Consider the following 16,850-nt stretch of genomic DNA (forward strand, 5'->3'; position numbering starts at 1 on the left):
TTTTCTCTACACACCTGAGGTATTAGTCACTAACCCTTTAGAAAGTATGTGCTAAGGAGTGCATAGGATTTTCAATCTAATACAATTTCAAAATTACTCCCCATCAGTAGTAGGTTGGAAAGATCAGCTTAGTGTTTGATGGCAATTAGATAAAAATTTTCTTGGAAATATAATACTCCAGTAATGTCATTCAGTTTTAAAGTAGGAACCTTTCTGCTTTGTCAAAAACTGAATGATGAAATTATGTGAATATTTAAAAGTGTGCAGAGAACATGGGTTTGGAATCTAGTTCAGCATTGATAGCACTTGTTCCACAGTTTGGTCTTGTGGAGCACTGAGAAGAGCAGAGAGGGAAAAAAAATCACAGATTAAACTTCTATACTGACTACTCATGAAGCAAACTAATCATGGGATTTCCTAATTATTGGAATTAGGGTTCTTTGTCTGCTATTGATATTCTCGTTGAATATTACATAAAGCTGATTTAAATAATTGAATACTTTTTAAGCTTAGAGCATACTGGGAAATGAAAATGAAGTTAAATACTTTCTTGCTTCCACTGTAGCTTTTCAAACAGTATCAGCCCTGAACATAAGCAGGTTATAGACAGGATATTTAAAGAAACATTTTTAAATGTTTTGCCAGTTTTGTGATACCTTTTTAATAGGTGCTGATGATGTGAAACACGATGATAATTATGAATAATACAATTATGCATTATAACTGATACATTAGGGAGAGAAATACTTTCTTCTTACTACAAAAGATAAACTATTCCCACTGAAACACTACCTCAATTAATTTATGGTTTTCTCTGTGCCTCTTGGGAATTCTGAGCATGGTTCTAGTCAGGTCTTGAATAAGATATAATTTCTGTTTATATGCTATATTCATCAGAACTGTTAATACTTTTTTTTTCTGTGAATATCAGAATACAGTGGATAGAGTTTAGAGATGGTGAAATATTTTGTAACTTATCTGTTTCTTTCAAACTCTGGTACATTATGCAGTATAGTATAAATCAAGGAAGTCAGTGTGCTTTAAAAATGGATGTTAAGTCTGATATTTGATTCTGCTCAATGCTGTAGCCTAATTCTGTTCCTACTTTGCTTCTTCCAGGCCATGAGAGACTGCTCCCATGATGGCAGAGACTTGTATGAAAGGTTTTGTTGACCACTGCACAACTCTTAAATGCTAAGAGCAGAAAGCACTAGCTGGTAGCTCAGTGTGGAGCAAACATTTTATTTTAAACTTCAAAAACAATTATGTCAAAGAAAAGTCGTGCCAAGGGAGAGAAGCCCGACATGGAGACTGAAGCCCTGCAAGCTGCTAATGAGGAGCTGCGAACTAAACTGACCAACATCCAGATAGAATTTCAGCAAGAAAAAACCAAGGTATTTGTCTCTATTTTGTGATCATTCTTTTAACAGCAGCACTGTTAGAAAACCAGCAGAGTTTGATACTAAAATGTGGTAGTTGTAAAAGAAAAATATGGCAGAGAAGTGAAATCAGAAGAACAACTGATAAACTAAAATTGGTGCCAATTCTTTTAAATATTGTGCAAAAGTGACTAAATATCCCCAAACATCCAGTCACTGAAATATGCAATCACAGCAATACAAATGGCATTAGCTTACTGACAAAGGAGTTTTGTATTTGACATTACTGAAAACTGTATGTTGTAAAACAAATTGTCTTCAAAATCAAATATCAGCACTTTATTCGAGGCATGTCACTTTAAATGCCTATGAAGAATATCAATTAACTGGAAACTGTCTGTGTAGGAGTCCTAATTTGATTTTCTGAGGTTATGTGTGCATTGTTCTGAGCTATTCAAGGATGCATCTGATTGCTGATGAAACAGATTCATCAATATTTGTCTACCTAGCATATGCACAACTGGTATTTAGGTAATCAAGAGGACACATAGGATTCATCAAATATTAATTCATCAAATACATTTGTATTTATGAAGATTAGCAGTTACTTTCATATATTTGTGTAGGTTGTTCAAAATATGAATAAGCCAGTAAGGTTACTTCTATTCTGTTATTTATTAAAATCAATTATTGCATTTGACTTTGTACAAGGCAGTTCTGGAGAATAATCCATGTGCAGGTGGATTTATCAGTATTTGACTGGGGATACTGTAGTTGCAAGAGTTCAAAGAGTTACCAAGTGGAGAAAGTATGCAGGGAAAATGTGTTCTCTTTATATGAAGGATTTTGTTCTAGCCATTTTTCTTTTTTGTCAGTGTTAAATGTGGAATACCTGAATAACAACATTTCTGTACATTCCAGTTTCATTAACATCCTTGTGTGATACTCAGCTTTGGAAGGTCTTATTTATTGCATTTTAATTTGCAAAGTAAACCCAAAACCCATCACAAATGTAATCCTCAGAATTTATTTTTTTTTTTACAGAGGAAAAAGAAATCATAAAGCCTTAATTTGTGTTTGAATGATGCAATAGGTTCAGAAAATATCAGCCAACTAAATTTGTGTTGCCTTGGAAATTTTTCTTCTTCACAGACTAAAGCAGAAAGTCAAATCTCCTATTGGTCAGGGGTATTGGTAAATTAACAGATAAGTCAGGGGTTTTGCTATTCGCTTTCTCATCCAACTTCTCTTGCTGTTGATTGATATAATGACACGAAATTTTAAAACAAGTTGTGCAAACTACTTAAGCTTTTTAAAACCACACACCATGAAATTTAGTAGTGGCTTAATAATTTACAGGTCAGTAAGTTGCATTATTTCACTGTTTTTAGTATCTCAGTGTTTCTGCTTGGAGCCTTGAGTTGATGGTAGATTATATTTACACCAGTAAATTTTTTCCTTTTAGTCATCTTATTTCCTATTTTGCTCTGCATAACTTTATATGTAGAAATATGGATGTGAATTTTATTATGATTTTTAAAATTGCATTAAAAAGATTACATAAAGTTATCGTATACCTTGGACAGAAGAATGAATTAAATTTGGCTGATTAAATAACTCTGATTAAAAAAAATCACATGAACACTAGAAAGAGTTTAGCCCTGATTCACTTCCAGTCTTTACCTGTAAGAGCATCAAGTTTAACTCTTGATTCAAGTAAGAATGAGGTGTAAGTACATGACCATGACAGCTGCAGGAATATTTTCAATAACTAGTCTTCTTACACTATATTCAGTATAGAATTTGCTTCAGCTTGGTTTCTAGTTTACCTTTCTTCAGCTTTAAAATTTAATATTTTCTAGTGTGTTGAGGTTGTTACTGGAGACAGAATGTGTATTGTGCACATATGCATGCAGAGAAATGGGTGAGCTCACAAATGAAATCTGTGAAAGAAGAAAGAGGAAATTACAGCCAGAGTGCTCTAAAATCCTACCAAGTGTGCATTGCAGTCTGAAGTAAATTCTGCAGTGTGTTGGAGTGCATTTCTGTGAGGATGCAGCTGGGGGAGGAGATCTTCAAGCTCTTTCCCTCATCTTTGCTGTGGTGCTTGCTGTAAATGATTTAACTGGAACTGAACATGTAGTTTATTTCCCAGCCTACTCTTGGTCTGCGCAGCAGTTACAGGAAGCCTTGACTGACAAGATGAGTAAATCAAAGTCATAGAGATTTTTCCTGTTTAGATTGTAGTTCAAAAATAGTAACAAAACCAAGGAAAATTATTTCTTGGTATCAGAAAAGTAAAAAAAAAAACTGTACCTAGAGAATTCTAAATAAATTAGATATATTTACTGGTGTAAAAATAGGTAAGAGAGAAGTACTGAAGCTGCTAAACAGACAGCTCTGTGACCCATGGGGTATAAACTGTATTAGGAAAGGTAACAAACTCTTGTGGGGCCAATTTATTCAATTTAATTTTCCTAAACTATTTTTTCCCTCACGTATATGCTATATTAATGATTTATCTGAGAAGGAACCTTCTAATTGATGAGAGACATCACAGATGGAAATTAGCCTTACCATACTTTTGCCTGAAAAATACTGCTTTCTCTGAAATAAAACTTTACCCAAGAGACATTCAAAACTTTGTACATATTTTCCTAGTACATCTTGTTTCATTGGCTGTTGATCCATGTAAAGAAATTTTTTTTTCTGTAAAGTTGTTTACTGCATGTTTATGCAATACCTGATCCAAAATTGACATGTTTGCACGTTTTTGGATGTGTATCCTTGTTGGTTTTGCTGGTGGTGCTCTGACCATCGGACACATGAGTAGCTGGGTTCATTTATGCTGCCTAAGGGGTGAAGCAAAAGTTGTGGCCCTGCCTTAGTTCCCCTGTACTGTGTCCTGTTTTGGGAGCACCTGCTGGATAGCTTTGGGGGCCCTGTTGGATACGGGATGTCCGTCTGGACTGTCGGTTTGCTGCCATCTATGGAGAGCCTGGAGAAGGAAATGCATGAACTGAGCAGGGGCTCACATACCCTCACTCTGCGAGTGAAAAGGCTTTGTTGGAAAACATCCAGATGTTGGGTAATGAGTAAAGAAAGGAACTGACCAAAGCACAAACATTGTACTTATTTTAACATGAATGGGGACAGGACTCACTCTGATTGAACCTCGAAGTCCAGTGCTATGAGCACAAGGAGCTGCAGTGAATGAGCATGGTCTTGGCAGTCAGCTCAGTGGTTTTATAAATGCTTATGATGAGATCCATGAATATTTAGGAACAAGTATTCCAAAGTACCTATTCCCACCGAGATAGTTAGGAAAAATTAGAAGGTAGTCATCAATATTTTGAGTAATACTTTGGTCTAGGTAGCAAGGTGTTATAATGTTGGCTGTCACTCCATCTTCACCAAGTTCAGTTACTGCTTTTAAATATCCATATTCTACTTGTGACTGTACATATATAGGCTTGTGATCACAACATCTAGGGGTTAGGATAAATGAAATGCCACAGCAGACTTCACCACCGGGAAGAGGAGTGATAGAATGGCTTGGTGAAAATTTGTGTGTTTTAGTTTATGGCCATTGCTCCTTATTCTGTCATTGGGCACCACCAAAAAGAGCCTGGCACTGTGCTCTTGACATTCTCCAAGATATTTCTATGTATTGGCAAGGTCTGCTCTCAGTCATCTCTTCTCCAAACAGGCCCAGCTCCCACAGTGTCTCCTCATAAGAGATGCTCCAGACCCCTTCTTATCTTTGTGGCCTCCCTACTGGACCCCCTCCAGTAGCTCCTTGCCTTTCTTGAACTTTGGAGCCCAGAACTGAACAACATTGCATCAAACATGCACCAATTATTACATTTTTATTTAGAAAGGTAGACAATAACTTTTTTTTTTGATGCCCTGATCTTTACTTTCCTATTGACTTAATTTCTTGGGTAGAATGGCTTTCTTCATATAAAAGAAAACAAAAAACAAACAAACAAAAAAGTGAGACTCAAGCATATAGGAAAATGCCACACTACTATTTTAATTTCATTCTTGTTCTGGAAGCCAGAGGAGTACAGAACTGCACAGTGTGCAGGAGAGAGGGACTGAGGGGTGAGGGAAGAGCAGATTATGGCTTTCAGTAAAGATCTAACAGACAGATCTAACTTTCCAATATCTCTGACCAAAAGCAGTTATAAGAAAAGACCTTGAGAATTAGGATGCATCTTTCTTTTCTGGATCATGAGACGTAACAAGCATTTAATATGCTGTGTTTTTTGAAGGATTTTTTTTGTAGATTTTTGAAGGATTTCCAGGGTTTTTTGAAGGATTAAAATTTTTCTTGTTTAAATTCCTCTTGCTGAAGCTTTTAGGTAAAATTAGTAGTGATATATGATAGTACTCAGTTACTCTGAGTGGTTAATACCTGTTCTCACAGAGAACAACAGTGCATTAGGTTTTGCCTTGCTTTCCCTTAATTTAGTGAAAGATGAAAAAAATTGAGCAAGTATGCTAATTTGGTGACTCAGTGCTCCTCCAAAATGTCAAAATCCATTTCTCATTTATTAAAAATTCTTTTAGGAAGCTAAGCTCATGAATGTGTTGTATTGAAAACTGCCTTTCAATTGTATGCTTTATGTGCAATATGACTAATTTAAAATTACTGTGGTTCTGGAGGTATATTATCTGTGTTTGTATGTGCCATTATGCAGTTTGTTTCCCCATGCTGTCATTAGCTGGTTTCATTGCTCAATTTAATTTCAATTTTTTTGGCTCATCAGTAAGGCAATAAGTAAATAATGAATGTTGTTTCCTTTTTAAATTTATCTATAAACCAGTCTGTTTTCTTCTGATGGTAGATAGGTGGGTAAGTGACAGTTTTGTTACAGCATCATGGAAGGGTATGGCTTGGAAGGGACCTTTAAAGATCATCTATTCCAACCTCCCTGCCATGGACTCTCCTATGGAATTGGGTAACCTCATGCAAGCACTGAAAATCACTGTTATCTACTGTAGGCTTGGAACAAAATGTCATCCCACTGAAAAAAATACATGGATATATCCTACAGATAATTTCCAATAGCCTGATTTACCATTTGGGGGAAAAACCCAACCTCTGTCTCTCTTAATAAAGATACATTCTCAGAATCATCCTGGAACAGAGTGACAATATCTATAAAATCTGCGTGTGACTGTCTGACTCAGAGCTATTACCTTTTGAACAGCTCTAATTATAGTGCTCTCCCAGGTGGTGTTTAGTCAACAGTGCATCTAGGTGACTTTCATAAAAATGTACGATACTTTTCCTTCCTTTCTTGCTCCAATCTCTTCCTTTCTTTAAATCAAAGGTAAGTTTGAGTTGGTTAATTTTCAAAGCTGCTGTTCAAAATAAGAGGATTGTAACATTTTCTGCGCAGGAAAAGTCTGCTGTCCCAGCTGTCTGAAGGCTTCAGGTCAAGTTGTGGTGGGTTGATCCTGACTGGACACCTCTCTGATCAAGTTTCAATTCTGGCTTAATTTAGTGTAAATTAAATGCATCATGTGACTACAGATCACAGTTTTGGGTTGTACAGATAGAGGCAGATGTGGCAGTGACTAATATTCTGCTATTTGGTAGTCTTCTTTTAATATGAAACTCTATTTGCTATGTAAGTTTGTATTGGCACTGAAGGTTAAAATACAATGTTTGAAACCTCTGCCTCTTATAGAGGTTTTGGCAGTCTCGATAATGGGGATAGTTGAAAGATGTTACTGAAACTATGAATGATGAAATACATTATAGCCTTTCTGGTATACTACAATAGACAAGTGAGCCTTTCTCTTTTTCCCCCTTTATTCTAAATTAACATCTAATCCCACATGGAAAAAAAGCATTACATTCCATGCAGCCTGCTGAGCATCATTTTATAATGAGGTTTCATCACAGTGGATATTACTATAATAGTCTATAACATTTTTCCCCAGCCCTTAGACTCACTGGCCTATATTTTCTGAAATGTCTGGGGACATGAATAGTCTCAGTTTTGGGGTGAGATCTGAAGTCCACTGAGAAGACTTGATTTTTCAAAAGGCCAATTCTTTTGGCTTATATAATACGGGCTTTCCCATTAAAATAGCTAAGAAATTAAGAAATCCAAAATAAAAGTATTTCCAACATAAACGTAAAGTCTTTTCCCTGTTTGAGTAATTTTCCATTTACTTGTAGAGCACAGTAGATGGGTTATGGGTGAGAATAGTCTGGTGTGGTTGGTACAGGAAATAAGGAGATAACTAGATTGCATGTTGGTCAGTTTTATTTTATTCCCTAGATCTGTGAGAACTCATTACCAGTTGCATGTCCCTATACCAGATTCCTTAACATGCACATGGCCTTTTCCCAGCCCTGCTTCTCCATTTGTTTACTGGAGAGAGGTGTGCAGTCTTTGCTTTTGAATACTCAGGATAGGTTTTTAAGAACAGTTTAGGGGCATTTTCCTTGGTGACTTTAAAAGTGGAGTGGTGCTTGTTAATCAGTATTTTATATTTTGTTCCAGGTGGGTAAACTGAGAGAAAAAATCCAAGAGGTTAAGCAAGAAAGGGAGCAGGAGCAGCATAAGCACACTGCCTATGTTTCTGAACTGAAAGCCAAGCTCCACGAGGAGAAAATGAAGGAACTTCAGAGTGTCAGAGAGCTACTGATCCGGCAGCATGAGCAGGAGGTGGCAAGAATGGTGAAAATCAAAGATGGGGAAATTCAGCGTTTGCAGTCCACGGTCAATGTCCTGCGGGACGGGGCGGCCGACAAGGTGAAGACGGCGCTGCTGAGCGAGGCAAAGGAGGAGGCTCGCAAGGCCTTCGATGGGGAACGAATGAAGCTGCAACAAGAGATCTTGGAGCTGAAATCTGGCAAAAAGCAGCTTGAAGAAGCTCTGAACAACATCATGCAGGCAGATAAAATGAAGGCTGCGGACCTGCGCACGGCTTATCAGTCCCACCAGGATGAGATCAACAGAATAAAGCGGGAGTGTGAGAGGGAGATCCGCAGGCTGGTGAGTTCACTGAGTAATGCTGCTTATTTCAGTTTGTAGCAGGTATTGATACACTACTGTATGTGCCCATAAACATCAAAGCAGCCTTTGGCAGTGCTGTCTTCCATCAGTGCTGATTGCTACAGGGGCCACTGTTTCCACTGTTTCTCCTCCTTACAGCAAAGGTGAACCTTGGCTCCATAGCCTGTCCAACACAGTCCAAAGTTTTATGTCCCACCAAATAGAATAAAAGTCAACCAAGGCTTTTCAGAATGAATTTTCTCAACAGATCAAAGAAATAGACTTTCTCCTTCCTAGTTGCACAACTATACTCCTGGTGACCAAAGCAAGTCAGGGATTGTCCATTGGACAGTGCAAGGATGCCTTGTGAGATGGCAACATTAAATTCCCATAGAGTTTTATATTTAAATTGGAGGAATCGGTTGTGCTGAAACAAGACAATCTCTTTGCTTCTTTTGCATCTTTATCCAGGTCATTCAATATGAAGCACTGTTGCCCTTTCAGAATTTCTGTGTTTTTTCTATAGGAGCAGCAAAGTTAGGGCCTAGGACAGCAGGCTTTTTTCACGCTTCATAAACCCAAGGACTTCAGCACAGATGGCAGACTATGCTGTTTGTATAAAATCAAAATCCAGGCAGTATTTCCTGACAGTGGTTGCCCCAAATTATTCAGCTTTGTGAAATGTAAAGAATTTAAGATAGGCAGTACACAGTAATGCATTTAGAGAGGTCTTCATGAAGTGACACTTCTGTTTGGTAACATGATATTTTCTATATCTATGTATATACCTAATGGTTTATCTGCACAAACTAGCAGTATGATAGCTATGCAAATAAAATACAAAAATACAATAAGCATAATATTTATGTTATGTCAAGTTGTACAGACTTTTAATAGAATGAAACATCAGTTTCCTTAGGAAAATATCCTGTGGGTTTGAATTTGTGCAGAAATGACCTCTTATTTCTTGTATTCCTCAGGAAAAATTACGATGAGGACAAGGTACAAACTGTAATATCTATTTAATGCTGCTGATTTTCTGTCTGAGACAATGAAAGCTTTTAATGCAGTAAATATTTATGCTTTGAATTAATTGGATGTTGATCAAGTCTCAGGGGTATCATTTTGCTCATTAATTAAGACCACTGCAAAGACCGACAATGCGGCGTTTCTGCAAACATGGCTTCTTTCATATTCTGTTTCTGCTAGACATGTAAAATTCTAAAATCATGACTATGAAGTACAGACAAAGCATTACAGATGAGAGAAGTTTGATACATTCTGGCATATGTTTTTCTGGAGGACATTTTCTAAATGAATTTAACCTCCTCCAAGAAGGGTTTCAAAGGTTAACTCTTCACTTTCATGAGTAGAGGTTTTCAGCCTGTGCTTGTGCAAAGGTGATGAAGAAGGGCACTCTGCTTTCTGTCTGGCACAGAAAAAAATTCTGTGAAGTCATTCAAAATTTTAATTGCAGTCTTGCTGGGCCTGTGTTACTCAGTGCATCTAAAAAGGTGAATATATTGGGAGAGTGTGCAGGTAACTCTTGTTTCCTTTTTCCAGCACCAGAGGAAGCCTGCCACTGATCTCATGGGCTTTCTTAGGAAATGTTTATATCTTCTCCAAGAGTCTTGTACTGCCTTCTAGTGCCTCCCTTCCTTTCATATGATGAATTTCAGTTTTTTTCTTAAGTTCCATGGTTTGTGGGGTTTTTTGAAAGGGTTTCTTCCAGGAATTCCTAGGAATTTAGGTAGTTGTTATTGCACAGGGCAGTCTTTAAATCTGGGACGAGGTAAAAAATACTGCAGGGTTCCTAGATAGGTTCTTTCCTTTGAGAGAGCACATGGGATTATAGAATCTGATCACTGGGATATTTCCATCTCTCCTCTCCCCTCCACTTAATTAGTTCAAGGGATGCTCGCCTTCGATTTCAGATTAACCCTATCAGCTCTGGATTGGGGGTTCTGTGTTGTTTTGTACCGTTCTGTGAGATTAAATGATCAGGATGTGAAAGGAAGTGTTATTAATATTAGCACAGTTCTGTAACTGAGTTTCAATTAATGTGTTCTTTTGTATGTGTGTGGTGTTTTGTGGCACTATTAAGAAACCAGCATCTTTGGAATTAACGACCTGAATGGTCTGGCCATAATGTAATTCAAATTCAGATAGAGTAATTCAGGATGAAGTCTGATTTTCTTGTCAGACTTGGCTGATTTATTTTGCATCTCAGATCACAGATTACTTTTCCGAATGCCTTTCTTATAGATATTGCAGCTAGAAAAAAGAATCTGTATTTTGCCATTAACTTTAACACCCATGACTAATCTGACTAAAATCTTACAATTCTTGACTGTTATTAAAAAATAAGTTTACGAGAAAGAAAAAAAGCAAAATCCATTGACTATGTGTATATGGATACAATTATAATGACCATATTTTTAAAAAATATGAATAATCAATTTGAGAATTGTGTTTGAAGTGAGGCATGAAAAATACCCAACAAACCTCAACAGAAACAAGATTGGATGGCTAAGGTCCTAGTGCCTAATAAGAGAAAGTAAAATATCTATTTGGCAAAATTTATAACACACTTTTTCTATGTGCAGTAAGAAATTATACTTGAATTTTTTGGTTCCTGTGATTGAAAATGAAAGAGTGATATATATTTTTCCATTAATTTAAGGAATGCTATTTGCTGTGGATTTTACTCCCCCATCCTCCAAGAAAATGCATCCTTGTTGTATATATGCATCAGCACAATGTGCTGGCAGCTATGAAACCAGAAGTAAAAATAGCTAATAGCAAACTGGAGGGACAAATGAAACAGATGTCTTGAAAGTAAAGAGGCACCTTGGAGAATAATATAAGAAAAAAAGAGCAGTTATTATTTATTTTGTTTAGCCCATATTTTCTGAGTAGTTGAGTCTGAACAGTTTTATTGTTCCACAGAATGAAAACTGTACAAAAGTACACAAAATAGCCATTTTAGCCAATTTGTCCTTGATTAAGCTTGCCCTTTAACTGACTGACTTGGTTTGATAATCAGGTTTGAAGTTAGTTTTCAGAGGTAAGTAAAGTTGCTCTCTTTTGCCTAGCAATCCTGAAGTAGCCTGCTCACATTGTTTGGGATGCTGGGAAACAGCCCAGCCTTGCTCTGCTGCCAGCCCAGGGGGGAAGGAGGCCGTGGTCATTGACCATGTTAGTTCAGGGCTCCATCCATTCTGGCTCCACTTGGACAGTGATTTTCAGCAGGCCCTTACCTTGCAAGGCTCATTTCTCTAGGTACTGGTTTTGCAGTGGCAAGATTAATGGGCACTTTGCAGTGCTTGCCTTGGAAAATTCATGCAAAAGCCTAATCATTAAAAAGATATTGAATTATGACGTCACTGATCTGCTAATTTTTAATAGTGGTTGAATAAGAGAAAACCTGAATGTTTCTTTTGTGAACACGTAATATGATATTTAAACTTTGGAATGAACTTGGACCCTGCATTTTGTGGTATATGTTTTAGTAAACACTGTTTCTTTTTTTGGAAATGTCTTTAACACCAAGCCTTTTACTTATCTTCCAGCTAAATACCATTCTGCCCTGTTAAAATCTTTACACATATGGTCTTCCTAAATATTCTTTAACAGATTGGATTGAAATTAACTGAAAGACTTCACTTCAGTATAAAACAGACCCAATTTTCTTACCCACAAAATCAGTAAGATTCCACTGATTGTATTAGATGCACAATCAGGTTCCTGTTTAAGAGGGCATAGAGTACACCAGATGAATTAAATTTGCATATTTCAATTGTATTTTCAAGTAGCCTTATAAAAATTGTCTAAAGATCAATGTGACAGTATTGCAGGTTCATACTTGCAAGGCAAAAAATTCTTTTGCTGCTAAGAGCATCAAAGTAAAAGAAATTGTTTTCAAATTAGGGTTTTTTAGAAGTTCCTGATCAGCAGTGATTTATGGAGACCACTATTTAAGTGTCCTTAATCTCCTTAGTCCGAATTAAGTTGCTGCATAAACAAAAAACTCCTTCCAGTGTGGAATCCTGCTTCTGTCTGGTGTTTCCCAAATAAATATAATGCAGGACATTAAAGAATATAATTCAAACTAAGAGATGAAGCAGTTTTTAAAGGTAGAAGTCCAGACAGTTTCACTGAAACTTCTCTTCAAGAGAAAAACCCTGTTATGGAATGAGCCCATGTATCATTTATATTGATTTTTTAAAACTAATATTTCAGTTTTTGTGTCTGTGTGTAACACAGCATCTCACATTCTAAGTGAAGGCTTCTGAAAAGTTTTTTTAGAATTAAGAATTAGATTGCTCCAGTTTAGGACAGCCCAAAATTTCAACTCGCACAAATTCATATTTTCTAACCTTGCACAGCTATTATTATGGTTGTCTGTCTGTCTGTCCTTAGTATGGATTATTCTAATAAGGTGTCTATGTCTTCAGTATGGTTTAGCATGGGGAGTATAAAACAATCATGGGAAATTTAGATGGTGAGGGTGTTCTCCAGGTCAGCTGCTCCAGTGTCCTGCTTGAAGCAGCTCTGCTTTCAAGGTTGACCAGGTTGCTCTGGGCCTCCTCCAGTCCTGTTTGAAAACCTCCCAGGATGGAGTTCAGCAGAGAAAGCCTGCCCTAAAGCCCAGGCACTGTGAGATTTCTTTCTTGTTCTTATTTGATTGTCACTATTGTCCTTTTGCTGTATATCTTGGAGAAGCATGTACTCAGTTCATGGCTGTATTCCCCTTTGGATGGCTCAGTGGATATTTGCTGTTTTAACTCATCCTGCCTGCTTCCTTTGGCTGGCTGAGTGAGCCTGGCACCTTCACCATTCCTGCAGTGCTGGGTGCTGCAGCCCCAGAGTGGTCTCACTGGCCTTCCTCCAGTTATATGGCACTTGGGCCAGTTTGTCAATACCCTCTTTTTTGTGCTGGGGAGGCCAGGAGTGGCTCTGGTGCTCCTGGTGTAGTTTCCCATATGCTTAATAAAAAGCTAAATCTCTTTTACACCCCTCCTACTTTGGCCCAGTGTCAAGTTAACTTCAATCATTGCAAGCTCTCACCACTGACCCATATCCACTTGCCCTACAGGATGCAAAGATCTTTCCTTTTGTCTTTCTATTTCTCCTCTTTTCTTTCTTCCCATTGCAAAACTGCCAACTTCAATTGGCATCCAACAGGATTTAAGGTCGCCCAGGGGCAGGACATTCATTGTACCTTTCTTAGGCAAACTTTATGAGGCTTTCTTGGCTCATTTCTCCAACTTGTCAAAAAGTTCCTCTGAAGGGTTTTCCTGTCCTCTGGTGTGGTAACAGCTCCCTTTAATTTGGTATCATCTACAAATTTGGGGAACAGTGCATTCGATTTCTTCATATGAGCAATTGACATGAAAAGTAATAGAAGCAAAAGTTTAATGCTCCGCTGAACCCCAAATCACTTACTGGTGGGAACAGTTTTCTAATAGCATTCATGTTCTCCTGCATTACCATTACCAGGATTTTGCCATTTTGGGGCAGTGGAATTTGTGTCTTTATGCTACTTTCATCACTGGGGGCAATGCAGAGACATTTGTCTCTGAAAATTCTGGAGCAGAGGGACAGCTGGCTGTTGGCAGGGACACTCCCTGCTGGCCCTGGGGAGAAGGGTTTTCCCTGGCTTTTCTCTTTTCACTTCACTTGTGCCCTGGCACGTGTGTGTGTGTGAGTTTTGACTCCGAAGCAGTCTCGAATTTTGAGCCAGGAAAGCTGAGCTTTGAATCATCCCAGGCAGGCGAGCGCGGCCGGGCAGAGCGGCAGCGCGCTGCTCCGGCCGCTCAGCCCCGCCTGTATTTCACACACAGCTGCTGCTATCAAATGCTAGGCTGCTCCTTGGATTTTGCCATCTGTTTGAGACACGTGTTTCAGCTGCATTCCAAGGCTGAGCTAATCTGCAGCAGAGACTCAGCACCTCCAGCTTTGTAGGACTGCAAATAATACTTGGCTTTCTGTCCTCTCAAGATTTATGCTTCTTCTTTTAGGAGCTCACAGGGCAGCATTCCAGCCAGATGTTGTTTTTCCTTGAATCAAGCAGATCTAATGAGAGCTCTTTCATAGTGCAGGCTCGGCATTTTTTGTTAATTCTTAATATTTTCTAAAAAGTTAGGAAGGTCACAAATTTGACTTCTGTATCTCCTTACAAAATTTGGAACAGTATTAAAAACCCACAACAGTTACATGTGGTGTAGCACATGGACAAAAAATAAAACTTCCTAAAGTTTGTATTACTTAGTCTTGCTACATTTTAATCTTTTGACTACTTTTTCATGACAGTTCTGTTAATGAACACTTGGGATAGGTAATAGGAGAAATCTAGTGGCAGAGTTTGTAACTGGCTTTTGAGCAAGATGTGAGAAACCTCTTATCAGTAAGTTCTGGAATTTTCCGCCCATGTGGTGTTTCTTGTATAATTTATCAAAACTTTTAAAGAGATTTATACACTTCAGAAAAATATGTGGTGAAAGCTACTAAAAGGAGGAAATATTCTGTTGGTTTAGAAAAATTACACATGAAATTAAGAATAAATCCTATCCACTTCTGTCTGTGACCCTTATTATTCCACTGAATGGTTGGCATCTCTTGTCCTTTTTCCCCCTAAGTGTCCCAAATAAGCAGCAAACATTTATTTGAATAGCTGACCATGTCTTTTGTAGGGAATACTATACACAGCTCTGGAACATTTGAATTCTTTTCTCCATATGAGTTTTCAGCTTGGGATATTGTTAGTTCTTAGTGTCCCTTTATAAATACAAAAGATGTTAATTCTTTTTGGTTTGATCTTAACCTGGTTTTTTGAGTATCATCTGCTTTTAGTTCTTCATAGTAACCAGCAATCCCTCGTCCATGATAGCCCTACTTTCAGGGTCAGGAACTTAGTACAAAGGTTAATTAACTTTCTACTGGAGAAGAGCACTGTAGAATTTTGTTCTGCAGTTGGCTAGGAGATAACTTTGACAAGGATGGGTAAAGAGGCAGGTCTTACACTTGGCAATGCAGCAGCTGGCTTTTTCCACTTTGGAAACTGAATATGTCATTGCCTTGATAGATGTGGCTTTTAATTCCCTGGGGATTTCTCTTTCAACTTCATGAGAGACTAAAGTTCCCCCAAAGGTCTCTGACTTTCTTTCACTGTAGCCATTGAAGTGTGGCCTAATTGGCAGGGGATGCTTTTTCTAATGACTGGCTTGGTTCTCTTTTATGTTTGATAAATATTATTAAAAGACTAATTTCTGCTGGTTTCTCTTAGCTGTAAGGGGGCAGTTAGATACATGTTCTTAAGAACCTGGGTAATTTTGACACAGGTTGTAAATGCTGTCCCTTCATTGACGTAATGCAGGTAGTGTCTGTGTTCAGCAACCAACATTTGACAGCACAAAACCCCTGAAGAAATTATATTTTAAAAGCTCTAATATTAACCAAGAGCTCCAGAGTTACTTATGCTACTCAAGGTGATTTCTCAGTAATTTGCCTCTGCAGCTGCTTGTGAATGATCTTATTTTCTTTAAATCCTCTTTCAGAGGGTATTTCTGCTACTTTTCTTCTCAAGGCCTATAATTGAAAATAGGTCCTAACCTCATGTTGCTCCACTGTCTTCCTACCACAGACTTTTTCTTCTGACTTGTACTACCCTTAAATGCATTAAAAAAATAATCACTGTTCTAAAGTACTTTAAAATCCATGCAAAAGAGAATATAAAAGAGTTCATGTGACCTTGTTTTACTTGGTAGCTGCAAAAAGTGGGTAAATTTATTTTAAACTTAAACAAATTTGAAACCTAAACAACACTTGGAAGAGATTTCTGGGATTATGTATTTGATTTACACAATATGTGTGAGCACAATGCATGATTGGGATGACATGGTGCTAAATAGGCTGGAAGAAAAGATGGTATCTATTCTCTGTATCTTATTGAGAGGTCTCAAATGAGCTGCAGAACAGGCAGGAATCCATGGAAGCAGTGGCAGGAGTTAGGGCACGCAGGTTCCAGTTGTCAAATGCTGGTCCTTCAAGTGCAATGCCATGGTAGAAAACATGAAAACACTTCTTAATCTCATCTGCTGAAGGGCTTCTGTGCCTGCAAGCTTTCTTATCAATTCTGTCACTTAGTCTAATAAAAAATACTCCTTCTCTTTAATACCATGAAGATTCTTAGAGAGTCTTGGCTACGACAGCGTTGCTTCCACAACATGTGATGGATTAAAATAGAAGCAGCAGAGAAACTGGATTAATCCATTTTGATTTTCATTTGCCTAATGGAGGATATGCTTCTCCCCACTAAAATAGAGACCATAATACATATGTCTAAAATACATACCTAATTCATACCTAATTACATTAGTTGGTTGGCGTTTATGCTGCCAGATTTTTTCCCTTCCTATAACAAACTGTGGCTCTGGTTGTTTTTGAG

General features: G+C 37.8%; 1 protein-coding gene across 2 annotated transcripts in view; it reads left to right on the forward strand.

The window, feature by feature from the left end:
- Nucleotides 1-1,265: 1,265 nt before the first annotated feature.
- Nucleotides 1,266-16,850, forward strand: part of JAKMIP1 (janus kinase and microtubule interacting protein 1) — a gene marked incomplete at its 5' end in the record, with an annotated part of 73,456 nt that continues 57,871 nt past the window's right edge. The window contains 2 exons of one of the 2 annotated variants that reach the window (XM_084204352.1): nucleotides 1,266-1,394; nucleotides 7,907-8,401. In XM_084204352.1, coding sequence (XP_084060478.1) covers nucleotides 1,266-1,394; nucleotides 7,907-8,401 — 624 coding nt within the window. The remainder of the gene's footprint in view (nucleotides 1,395-7,906; nucleotides 8,402-16,850) is intronic. The other variant, XM_084204353.1, reaches the window with a different exon arrangement.

This window comes from Fringilla coelebs (genome assembly GCF_963513975.1).
Source record: "Fringilla coelebs genome assembly, chromosome: 4".
In the NCBI taxonomy this organism is placed as follows: Eukaryota; Metazoa; Chordata; class Aves; order Passeriformes; family Fringillidae; genus Fringilla; species Fringilla coelebs.